This window comes from Aphelocoma coerulescens, chromosome 2 (genome assembly GCF_041296385.1).
Source record: "Aphelocoma coerulescens isolate FSJ_1873_10779 chromosome 2, UR_Acoe_1.0, whole genome shotgun sequence".
In the NCBI taxonomy this organism is placed as follows: domain Eukaryota; kingdom Metazoa; phylum Chordata; class Aves; order Passeriformes; family Corvidae; genus Aphelocoma; species Aphelocoma coerulescens.
The window spans coordinates 133,027,045-133,039,190 of record NC_091015.1 but is presented as its reverse complement, the minus strand read 5'-3'; the positions used below and the strand labels follow the sequence as shown (position 1 = coordinate 133,039,190).

The following is a 12,146-nucleotide window of genomic DNA, read 5'->3' as shown; positions in this document are numbered from 1 at the left end:
ATATTAGCACAAACAGGAAGAAATAAGTGAATTTCTACGTAGGGGGCAACACAATATTCTAGCATCTACCAAAAAAAAAAGCTTTTATAAAGGGAAGTTGTCTTATTGTAGCTGTTTAATCTCAGTCTTTGTTCATCACATTTACATTTATTTCTAAAACAGCTTTTGGATCCTTTGGCTTCCCTTCCCGGCTTTAACAGGTAGTCTGTTCCTGTTTTGTGTCTAGAAAACTTGAGGATAACTTCTATTAGCTACCTCTCGGATGACTCCATTGGTTACTTCTTGCTGTTACATGCTATGAAACACATAATTTTCAGCTATATTGATTAAAAACTCTCACTTTAATGTAACTGGTAAATATGATTTTCCAATATGGCTACAAGAGTATGTAGGAAAACATAATTGCAGTTCAATATATGTATTTAGGTATATTTTAGAAGGAATCCAGTTTTGGTATTTATTAATTTGCAAACATTTTGGTTGATAAATGTTTTGACTGGTAAATGTATATGTGTGTGTGTTTATTTAGGCTTTGCTCACTGCAGTAACATCTCAACACATAGAAATCCACGAAGGAACAGTACTACAGGCTGTAAGAACATGTTACAATATCTACCTAGCAAGCAAAAATCTTATAAATCAAACTACAGCCAAGGCCACTTTAACACAAATGCTGAATGTCATTTTTGCACGTATGGAAAATCAAGCAGTGAGTATCTCGGTATCTTTATCTAGAAACTACCTCTTGAAAGCGAACCAGCTTGAGAGATTTGTTTTATCATTATTAAAGCGTTTTGGCTTTTCTAACTTGAGCACTTTGAGGAAAAGTAAGAATCTGGTATCTGATATTTTTCTTCTTGTGTTTTACACTGACAGAGGTGGAAAATGTGGAGTTTGGGGGTGGGGGTGGTGTACAGGTTTTAAACTTCTTATAGTCGTCTGCTATATTTAATAGATGTGTTTACCTCAAAGGACATCTTGCTTTGGTTTGACTTTATGTGTTGTCATAATCCATTAGAAAAGTCACAGAAATTCTTCCCTTCTGGGGATTCCAGATCGAGACCACAAAAAAAAGTCTGCCTTGATGTTTTTCCAGGCACTCCTTGTTTATTGTCACATCTACTCCCTGAACTTCCTTATGGGGGGGGAGGGCAGACAACTCTTTGTTGTATGGTTTATGTAGTGTAGTCATCCCTTCTTTGACAGTGAAGGTATGAACTATGTGCATAGTTGGGAAGCAGCCCTTTTGCAATGGATTATCCCATGTTACCGAAGTTATTTTTAATTAAACAAAGATGCATTTTCTTAAACTGTTACAGCTTTAGAAAGGCACTGTATAAGCAGAGACAATAGAGATGTCATCTTTATAAAATAATGCATATATCTTATTGTTTTATTTTGATAGTCAAGTTCTTGTGTGTTTGAAATGCTTTTGTAGCTTCAGGAAGCCAAACAGATGGAAAAGGAAAGACACAGACAGCAACACCATCTCCAGCAGTCTCCAGTAAGCCATCATGAGCCAGAATCACCTCAGTTGAGACATATTCCAGCACAGGCTGATCAGCTGTCCAAAGACCATGAGAGAGAGCTTGACCACAGCACAAATGATGTGGACAAGAACCTTCAAGAAGATATTGAGGCAGAAAATGGATCTGATATTTCTAGTGCTGAAAATGAACAGACAGAAGCTGACCAAGCCACAGCAGCAGAAAGTAATCAGTGTGTATTTCTGTTTCATGGAGGGAGGGGAAAAGTCTGTAAAAAGTGAGGCTTGAGGATTGTCTTTTTTCTCTCTCCCAAATCTGGAGTCAGGCATAAGTTTTCAAGTAGTTGACTAATGCAAAATGCCCATTTGTCCTTGTTACCACTGTCCATCAAGAGCATCCTTTAGTCCTGCACTCTGTAGGAGCCTGTATCAAAAATTCCTTTTTGCATCTGTGTAATATTGTGAAAGTTTTTGAGAATAACATCTCAAAATCCTCAAGTTTTCAGTGTTTTAATGTATGTGAAGTTAGAAATTTGATGTATTTTGTTGGCACAGGCCTGTAGAATAATTGCTGTTTACAGGTTAAACGCTGGAATTCTTACATTCCACAAATACCTGTTTTTGAAGCATCCAAACATTTATTAAGAGACTTGTAATTGAATTCTGAAATACTAAGTGCAAGCAAAATACCTTCTTAATTTCGGAGTTTCTCATTAATACTTGTTTGTGTTTGTTTTTCTTTATAAAGATCTTTCTAAAGCTGATGGAGGAACATATGATGGTGAAAGCAATGAGTGTGAAGAGAAGGCACAAGAAATTGTTGAAAGTATTGTGCAGGAAATGGTGAACATAGTAGTTGGAGGTATTACATTAATATCTGTCTAGTCAATAGCAACTGCGATGTGATTCTTGACCTTAAGAATTATTTTACCACTCTCAAGTATTTAACTAAAATTTATTATCATTAAATATGACTTACATGCTGAAGAAGACAGTTTCAATTGTCAGACTTTGGCTGTGCATTATTTAACAGCAAAATGGACAGGATTTCATACATTGATTTACACTCTTTATTGGAGACTAATGTTCTCTTAAAATACAAGTTCTTGGTTGTTTTTTCTTTATGTTTTTTTAAAATTACTATTATTATTTTATTTAGTTTCTATATAAACACTCTTCAGAAATGGGTTTCTCTCTGTAGGAGCAGTGTATCACTGTATTTTTCAGTTTGATGGAAACTGTCAATCCAGACTAGTGAGTGATGTCCCATACCAATACTTCTCGGAAACTTGGTAGAGTGGTGACCCTGGCAACGTGAAGTTATAAATCAATTTTTTACTGTAATTTTCGTTAGTGGGAATTAAGAGTATTTACAATTTTTATAGTTCTGAAATGCCAAGTTAATTCAGCCTTAAGCTGCTCCTTATGATTATTTTAGTATTTAAATGTTGGTTTTAAAAGCTCTTTTTAATTTTTAATGTTATGTAACATCTGTTAATAATTTTTACATCTTTTCTGATAGATGTGGAAGGGACTGCAGGTGGTGATGGCACAACTGTATCGTTAGAGGATGGCAGTGACAGTGAAAACATTCAGGCAAATGGAATTCCAGGGACTCCAATTTCTGTTGCTTATACACCATCTTTACCTGATGACAGATTATCTGTCTCTTCCAACGATACTCAGGTAAAGGCAGATATAAATTACGAAATACTGAAAAAAAGTATTATGTTTTAAATGTTGCCCAACGCTTGTGTAGAGTAATTCGTATAACTCCATTTAAAGTCACTGAGATGAATTTCAAGTATTAAGTCATGTTACTCTACTTCAATGCACTATTTAAATGAAATTTTTCTGAATAAATTTTTCATGTGATGTCTTTTTTTATCCCAGCATGTTTTTAGTTGCCCCACTGTTCCAAGAGAGCTCAGTTTCCTGTTTCTTGAAGTGCTCCTGGGAAACTATAAAGCTAGTATTCAATATACATAGTGAAGCATATAGCCAATTATACACATGCCTGTGTAATTTTACTGTGCTCTTTTCAAACAATAAGTAGAAATTTCAAGTTGATAGCATGATCTTAATGCAGTGATTTCAGATCAAGAGTTTCATGTCTGAGAGGATTTGATTTTCATTAACAAAATAGATGTGAAAATACACTCTCTCTGTTGTATATGACCTGTATGCACTTGTCAGCTGACCAAGAGCATCTGCTGTCAGAGTGTACTGAGTAATTAGGTTTGAGGATAATAATTGTAACTTCAAAAAGTTAGTCACATAGGGCATACAGATAGAACACTTAACATTAAACATGTTGCTTAAGTATGGAACAGTAATACAGAATGCAAGAACTTAGTAATAGGGGTGTTTACTGTACCATAGAAATTTTATCAAATGTATCTGGTGACAGTTAACGATTCATGTGCTATTAAAATGTCAAGTGTTAGGGTCCTTTTAAACTAATTATCTACTAGTAGTGCCTGGCAGCAATTCACTGCAGATTACTTAAACTTGACCTAATTTCATGACACTGTTTAATTAATTCTGACTTTTTACTGAGTAGGCAATTTTTAGTAGTGACTTTCATTTCGACTGGACTGCAGAATGTTTTGTTTTAGTCTTAAGACCATGAAGCTAAAGTGAATTGGTTATATTTGTTTAATATATTAACTTCTTATTGCTCAGAGGTGGGGATTTCCCTACACATGCTGCTAATGCAAAATGGAATACTGAAATATGTTAACTTCCTTAGGAATCTGGAAATTCTTCAGGACCTACCCCTGGTGCTAAGTTTTCCCACATTTTACAAAAGGATGCCTTCCTTGTATTCAGGTCACTGTGTAAACTCTCCATGAAGCCCCTGTCAGATGGACCACCAGATCCAAAGTAAGTAGAATTTAAGAGTTTTCCTAATGAATCTGAAAATAAAAATAAGTTTTTAAAATATTTTTGTAAGTCCTGTTCCTGAGAAACTAATGGTATGGTGAAAAGAACCTATAAGCTCTGAAAAAGTACTTTAATGTTTTAATGTATTTTTTGTATACCTGTTAAGAGGTTTCTTAACACCTATCCTTCTATAAGTACAGCATGTTCTTCCTAGTTGCTGTTTATAATGCCTTTCAGAAGGGATTGTATAGAAGATCTTCAGGTATTTCTGGTCTTGCTCATGTTGCTCTGCTTTTGGTACCTTCTAGGTTCATAACCATTGCTGGTTGGGCCCCATAATTTCTTTCATATCTTGCATATTTCTCACCATCCAAAACATAACCCTGTACTGGCCACTTGGAAGAAAATTAACTCTACACCAGCTGAAACCAGCACATTTATGTATCCAGTACACATACTCAGCCCTACTTCATCTTCATATAAGCTACTCACCTGGAGCTGATAACTGGTTATGATAAATTCATGTTATAGTGTTGTAGCGGGTTGAGTTCGTAAACCGGGCGGAAACACCAATTAAGTGTAGTGGTTTTGGTTCAAAATATTCATTACTTACTTATTTTCCTTCTGTGAGATAAGAATTAGGAGAAAGCAAAGCAGGCACAAACCTTAAACAGTTGCAGTACAGTGAAAGAGTTTTATTACTAATAGAATTAGAAGTAAAGAGAAATAACAAGAAATTAAAGCAAACACCCACCCTCCCCCCCCCCCCTTCCAGCACTTCTCTCCTTTTACCCAACTCGCACAAAGGATAACAGAACATGGGATGTTAGTCAGTGTTGCAGTTCTTGAAAAGTCTCTCTCTTATGCTTAAGGAAAAAAGGGTTTTCTTTAGTTGCACGTGGTTCCCAAACTGCCACCAACAGCAGACCCGCCCGGAAAGAAACAATCTGCTGTGGTGTAAAACATCTCTCTCATGAAAAATCTCACAGTTCTTTCACACTGCAAAGCATGAGCCATCACATGGGGTTATTAATCTTTCCTAAGGATGAGTTATTTTGGCCTGAACACAAAGGCCTTCTTCCCCACAAGTCTCTAAAAGCCTCTCACTGCTTCTATATAGCCTGGCATAGGCACTCTTCACAATCTTCACAGGCCACACGTGAATTCTCCATCCCCCCATGTACTTCAAATGGATTAGAGACAAACAGTTTGTGATATTACAGTTTCTTACCATGGCATGCAAGAAGGTTTTTTAAGCTACGCGCGAGAATCGCGGCACCGCCCTCTTTTCTCCCGTCGCCATTTTCAGCTCCATCTCACGTGACTCACTTTCTCCCTGGCTCTAAAGCTGCCATGTTGAAGAGTATCCTTGTTCAGGCTTTACGGTGGAGAAAGCCTCGCTCCCTTTGTGCTGCTGGCTGCGTGGTGTCCTCTTCAGTTCAGCACGAAGTGTGCTGGCTGCAGACAGGAGGCTACACCGGCTCCCGTTGGCTCCGCCGGCTCCGCATGGAGAGGAGAAGGACCTGCCTGTCCCCAGAAGCTGCGCTGGATGGGTTTAGCTGTGTGGCAGTCCATGGCTGGGTTTAGCTGTGTGGCAGTCCATGGCTGGTTTGTGTGGCAGTCCATGGCTGGGTTTAGCTGTGTGGCAGTCCATGGCTGGGTTTAGCTGTGTGACAGTCCATGGCTGGTTTAGCTGTGTGACAGTCCATGGCTGGTTTTAGCTGTGTGGCAGTCCATGGCTGGGTTTAGCTGTGTGGCAGTCCATGGCTGGGTTTAGCTGTGTGGCAGTCCATGGCTGGTTTGAGCTGTGTGGCAGTCCATGGCTGGTTTTAGCTGTGTGGCAGTCCATGGCTGGGTTTAGCTGTGTGGCAGTCCATGGCTGGGTTTAGCTGTGTGGCAGTCCATGGCTGGGTTTAGCTGTGTGGCAGTCCATGGCTGGGTTTAGCTGTGTGGCAGTCCATGGCTGGGTTTAGCTGTGTGGCAGTCCATGGCTGGGTTTAGCTGTGTGGCAGTCCATGGCTGGGTTTAGCTGTGTGGCAGTCCATGGCTGGGTTTAGCTGTGTGGCAGTCCATGGCTGGGTTTAGCTGTGTGGCAGTCCATGGCTGGGTTTAGCTGTGTGGCAGTCCTTGGCTGGGTTTAGCTGTGTGGCAGTCCATGGCTGGGTTTAGCTGTGTGGCAGTCCATGGCTGGTTTTAGCTGTGTGGCAGTCCATGGCTGGTTTTAGCTGTGTGGCAGTCCATGGCTGGGTTTAGCTGTGTGGCAGTCCATGGCTGGGTTTAGCTGCCTGCGGCTCTGGGACAGTCCCCCACAGCGACCCAGGGTCCGGTGCCGCGGCGTTGGGAAAGGGGGGAAGGGGCAGTGGCCCCGGCCCAGCGGGGCCTGGAGGCTCGGAGCCCCCCCCACCGTCCAGCAGGCGAGCTCGGACAAAAGGGCAATCCCGCCTTTCCGTGCGGTTTAAATATGTAAATTGTGAGAAGCGTCATTAGTCTAGAAGACTGTCCATCAACTCAGGTTTAACCCACTGCAAAAGTGTTTCATTCTTTTGTTCAGGTTGGACTCTTATCAGCCTATTTAATCAAAACACAAATGTTTGATAACAAAGTCTTTATTTGGCTGCTTTTTCTGACTGAAGATTCCTGGTTTTCAGTTGCATTTATAGAATTCTTGTAAAGCAAATAAAAATTCTTCTCTATAGATGCTAATATTAAGTTTGAGTGCCAGCAGAAAGGTTTGCTTTCTGATCTTGGATTTATATGCGTATAATTTATATGCATTTTTTTGCACATTAGTAACAGTTGCTAATAATTTTCAAGAGGAATGCTTTTTTGTTCTAAGGAGTGCCAAGAGATTAAATTAAAACTGTAGTGTGATTTCAGATGACAGTGAAAGGCCTGGTATTCTTCAAAATAACATCAGCTTTACTGGTCCAAGTCTGGCTTTTAAAGCAGGTAACTTTAAGGCAATTTAGTTTAATCAGTGATGTGTGGTGTAGATTTATTAAGCTGAAAATGATACGGTGTAGTCAAAAGGGTTTGAAGTTCTAGTCTAGAAATGTTTTTAAATTATCTAGTGATGCGCTATGGAAAGTCAGGACGTTAGAGAATGAAGACTGAGGCATGAGGGTTTTCCTCACTGTGTCTGAGAATTGTCTTCCAGGAAATGCAGTGAAAATCCTGTGGTTTTAGTTAGTACTCTGAGACTAAAGTTGTCCATTTATTAAAGGCTTTAATGGATTAACTCCCTTTGCAAGAGCAGTAAATAGCTATTGAGGCACTTGGAGAATCTCATCTGAATCCACAGAGTCCTTGATATTTGTATTAGAACTGGGGAAGCTCTTCATACAAAACAAATTGGAGAAAAAAGCGTTTAGGGCAACAAAAAGTCACTGCAAATATATTTGAAGATATCCCATATTTGGAGAAGTGCCTAGAATTTATCAGTGGTTCTGAGGCATTGATGGCTTTTTGAACTACTACAAACATGCTGTAATTGGAAGAGGAGGCGTAGGATATCTGTGGCATTTCAAGAGTCTTATCTGCCTCTTTAAAAATCTTACTTTCAGTGAAATTTGTTATGAAGTCTGTAATGAAAATATTTTTAAATTTTAGGTAACTGAACATGAAGCTTTAGCTTAAAATCACAAGTCTGGGTGTTCAGATGAGCATTTTGCTTCCCAGGAACCTGGTTAATGTCTTTGTTTCCTTTTTCTCTGGAATAAAATAAGCTGGGAGTGGAAAATAGCTTGAAGATTTGCTTGCTGGTTTTTGTTTTTACCTTGAGCCTGTTGTAAATTAAGTGAGCTTTACACGTCATAAAAAATTGTTGAGGTCAGCATGTCAGGATTTCAGGTAGGAGCTGACACTTGCTGGAAGTAGGCAATATTTAATATCTTCTTTATGACTGAAATTCTCTTCATATTTAAATTCTTACATTCCGTAGCAAAGTGTGGTCTGGTCACGTGCTGTCTGCACAGCTGGTACCATGTGATACAAAATCAAGCCTTCTGCATTAAAAGAGATTGTTATGTCAGCTTCCATTCAGTGCCAGCACCAAGCATTTTCTTGAAGAACTCCTGTAGAGAGCAGTTTTGGATTGACTTTGACCTGCAGCCCATTAGGAAAAATGTGAAGGTCAAGTTCCTCACTCAGTTTGACAGGCTGTTTTCTTCTCAAAAGCATCTTCAGAAAAGAAGTCTACTGCTGAAATTATATTTTGAGTTTGAAATGTTTGCAGATTGATTTTCCCATCCCACTTTGTTGGGCAGAAATAGTTGAGTTTATTTGCAACATACTTAATATTAATTAGCACTTTTGGTTTTAGCTAGACTGGAATTACATTTTTTTTTCATTAAACTTATATATTTGCGATATATTGCAAATACTCAGCTACTCTGTGTGTCACAGATTGAGTTGAAGCACTCCTTACTCTGTCTGGGCTGTACTGGATGAAAAATTTCCTGTCATTGTTTCCTATGTTTCATAACTCTCCTCTGTCAGGGGTGGTTGTTTAATAAAAGCTGTGGACTGTCCTGTTGGGAAAGCCAGTTGTGTCTATACCTGCTCCTCAGAAGAGATACAGCCTTTTTTGAAATGAGCAGGAGTGGGAAGGAGCATCCAGTCTTAGGAGAGAATGGTTTCACCTGGAATGCTATTGCATTGGATTTTAATAGGTGCAGATCTCCTTTATGCATCTTTTGTGTGCGGTTTGAGGGTTTTTTGGCTGTTTTGTTGTGTTTGTTACAGGGTTTTTAGAGCAGATATAGTAACACTGTTCTGACATGAATTCTAGTTTACTTGAGCCTGTAAGAATGTTACTGTGGAGCACTTGACAACACTGCGGTTGTGTGTCTTGGTGATTGCCATGCTTAAAATAGGCACATTATGTGTCTTACCTGCTCTCAGAGTGGGATGGGCCCAGTGAATGATTAAAGCTGTATTTACGAAAAGAGATTCTAGTGTTGGCAGGAAGTAGGTCAGGCAGTACAGCTATTGTCTTTATAGACCCTTCAACTCTCTCTCCATGCTAGTGGAAATAGAGGAGGAGGAGGAATTTCCACCTTCTACTAGTCAGGCTTTTGTAGATGGGCTGGATTTTAGATGGGATCTTCCAAAGCTCTTAACAGGACAGAATGCTCCTTCATCCTCTGGCTAAAAGGGCAGCATTGCCTCTTGTTGCTGTTGTTCTGTGGTGCAGAAGAGAGAGTGGTTCAACAGTTAATTTTTCCTTTTCTGGAAAAAGGTCTTGCTTGCATTCTTGGTTGAAAAATGACCAGTTCAACAAAAAAATACCAACATCTTTTTATGACCCTTTCTGCAACAGGTTATGTCAAATTTGAGTTTCTCTTATTTACATTCCACTTCCAAAATGATTGTGGTGAGTTTTGACTTTTCAAGAGAATGTTTTTTATTTTTTATGACTTACACTGGGATGATGTGCTGCATTGTTTTGTTCTAGGTCTCATGAACTGCGATCAAAGATTCTTTCATTGCAGTTGCTTCTGTCCATTCTGCAAAATGCAGGACCAGTCTTCAGGACAAATGAGATGTTCATTAATGCTATAAAGCAGTACCTTTGTGTTGCACTGTCAAAAAATGGAGTCTCATCAGTTCCAGAAGTTTTTGAACTTTCGCTTTCCATATTTCTTACCCTCCTGTCAAACTTTAAGACTCATCTAAAGATGCAGATTGAGGTATGTTACATTAATTTCTAATTATATATGAGGGAGGTGTTAAGTGAACATTTGTTTATATTTTTGTAGCTTAGTCTTGCTTAAATAAATTTGTTTTCCTTTGTGACTCACAGCTTTTCTGTCAGACTTGCCAGATCTTCCTTATTTTAAAGTTTTCTGTTGGGTGTGGCATGGTATTGTCACAGAATGTTGCTGAAACTCACAATTGAGTAGGTTTGTGCCTAAGTTCAACCAGTGTTCAATATTGCGATTAATAAAGCTTAGCCCAGCACTGCACATTATAAATTAAGAAAATGAATGCACTTAGGAAAAGACTGTGTAATATATGGTTTTGCAAAAGATTTTTAGAATAAAAGCTAATGACATGGAAAGCATTGTGGATTCTCTTTGAGGTCACTTGGACAGATTACTTTCTCTGGGAAGTCCCACCTGTTGCATTATTGTAGCCACTTCCCTGAGGCTTATCAGGGCCTCAGTCAATATATGTCCTGAATAAGATTATCTCATTTCCTCTAAAAGTGTGTGCACAATTTAACTCCTTGGACTATAAGAGGAGATAAGTACATATTCTTTGCAATAAATTGTCTGAGTCCTGGCAGATGTTGTGAATTTTCAGTGGGTCATTTCTAGGTCATAGGGAAAAGGAAGATGTATCCCCATACGGGCCATTCACATAAGAGTTGGGTTCAATGATCCTTGCAGATCCCTTCCAGCTCAGAATATTCTGTAATTCTATATGTGGAGTTTGTTCTTGAGATCTGCTCTTTGTGCATAAGATACAAGCAGCTTCTCAGAATGACTCTGTCCTGTTCACATGGATACCCTCTTGTGGTGTCCCATGTGTTAAAGATCTTAATTCTGTGGTGAATAAAGTAGTGCTGTGTGCAGTGTGTCCCTGTTGTTTATTTTAGTAATTTTATGTTTGGGGAGTCAGGTGTGAAAACTGAAGCCAACAGATTGCCCCATCCATGTGGAGCTTAAGTATGTGAAAAGATGCTTAGAAATATTGATAATCTTGCTGTTATAAGGACCTTGAATTCAGGGATATCTTTATCTGTGGATGTCATTGTACAAGTTGATATGTTATGGCAGCTTTGGAGGAAGAACCTCATTTTGACAGTAGCATGTCAGAAAATGATTGTGTTCTGATCACTTACCAGGTTATTTTTCTTTGGGGAAGAAACAATAAGATTTCCAGTATATGGTTGAGCATAGACTGGATAGAAATGATTGAATGTGCCTTGAAAACATGATGCATTTTGAAGAGTTTCAAGACCAACTGTGTGTTCAACAAGAATGTAGTGTATGTGTGGTGTTTGGCACATCAGACAGACTGGGTGGAGCCATTCTCAGTCCCACAGCCTGCTTCCCAGAAAGTGTTGGACTTGCTTACAAGTGTTCAGAGCTTACAAGTCAGCATGTAGGTGGTGAACGCATTGCAGTCGGCTTCCCTGACAGAAATTTGATAGGTTTCCATCACTGCCAGCCTTTTACAAATTCCAAACAGAAAATGCAGAGACGTATGAGGCAAACTGGATATAGGATGCCCTACACTATTGTAGCAGGTTGTAGAGTATGCTGAATTAGGACCATCACCACGTATCAGGGCTACATTTCCTCCTTGTGAATAGGAAAACCAAAAACTTGATGCTGCTGAGATACCCATCTTTGGGGTACAGCAGTTTCTAGAAACTTCTTTTTTTTCCTGGTTGTGAGCTAAGAATTCTTTCAGCTACTGATCCTAAAGGTTATCCTGAAGATGTGGGTAGACATGTAGATAACTTCACATGCAGTTTGTGTCTTGGAGCTGTAAGGAGAGCCATATGCTCTGATTTATAATATGCAAAATCTATATATTTTGGGATTGAGGCTGCATTTTTCATCTGTGTAAGAATTTTCTGGTGTGTTTGAAAAGAATAGTTTCAGATTCTGCTGAAAGTGACTCTCCCATGGCCTGTTGACTCACCTATTTAACTAACACTGCCCTCTGACAGTAAAATAGTTTTGAATTGTACCGTAGTTGTATTGTAACTGTATTTCTGAATGGGTTAATGAATATATTTGAGCAAATCAAATCCCGGATA

The 12,146-nt window shown here is 39.1% G+C and overlaps 1 protein-coding gene across 3 annotated transcripts in view; it reads left to right on the top strand.

Annotated features, from left to right (window-relative positions):
• ARFGEF1 (ARF guanine nucleotide exchange factor 1) overlaps positions 1-12,146 on the top strand; it is a 90,523-nt gene that overhangs the window by 38,325 nt on the left and 40,052 nt on the right. For all 3 annotated transcript variants that reach the window (XM_069004899.1, XM_069004900.1, XM_069004901.1), the window contains 6 exons: positions 530-709; positions 1,439-1,712; positions 2,235-2,348; positions 3,009-3,172; positions 4,239-4,372; positions 9,828-10,062. In XM_069004899.1, coding sequence (XP_068861000.1) covers positions 530-709; positions 1,439-1,712; positions 2,235-2,348; positions 3,009-3,172; positions 4,239-4,372; positions 9,828-10,062 — 1,101 coding nt within the window. The remainder of the gene's footprint in view (positions 1-529; positions 710-1,438; positions 1,713-2,234; positions 2,349-3,008; positions 3,173-4,238; positions 4,373-9,827; positions 10,063-12,146) is intronic.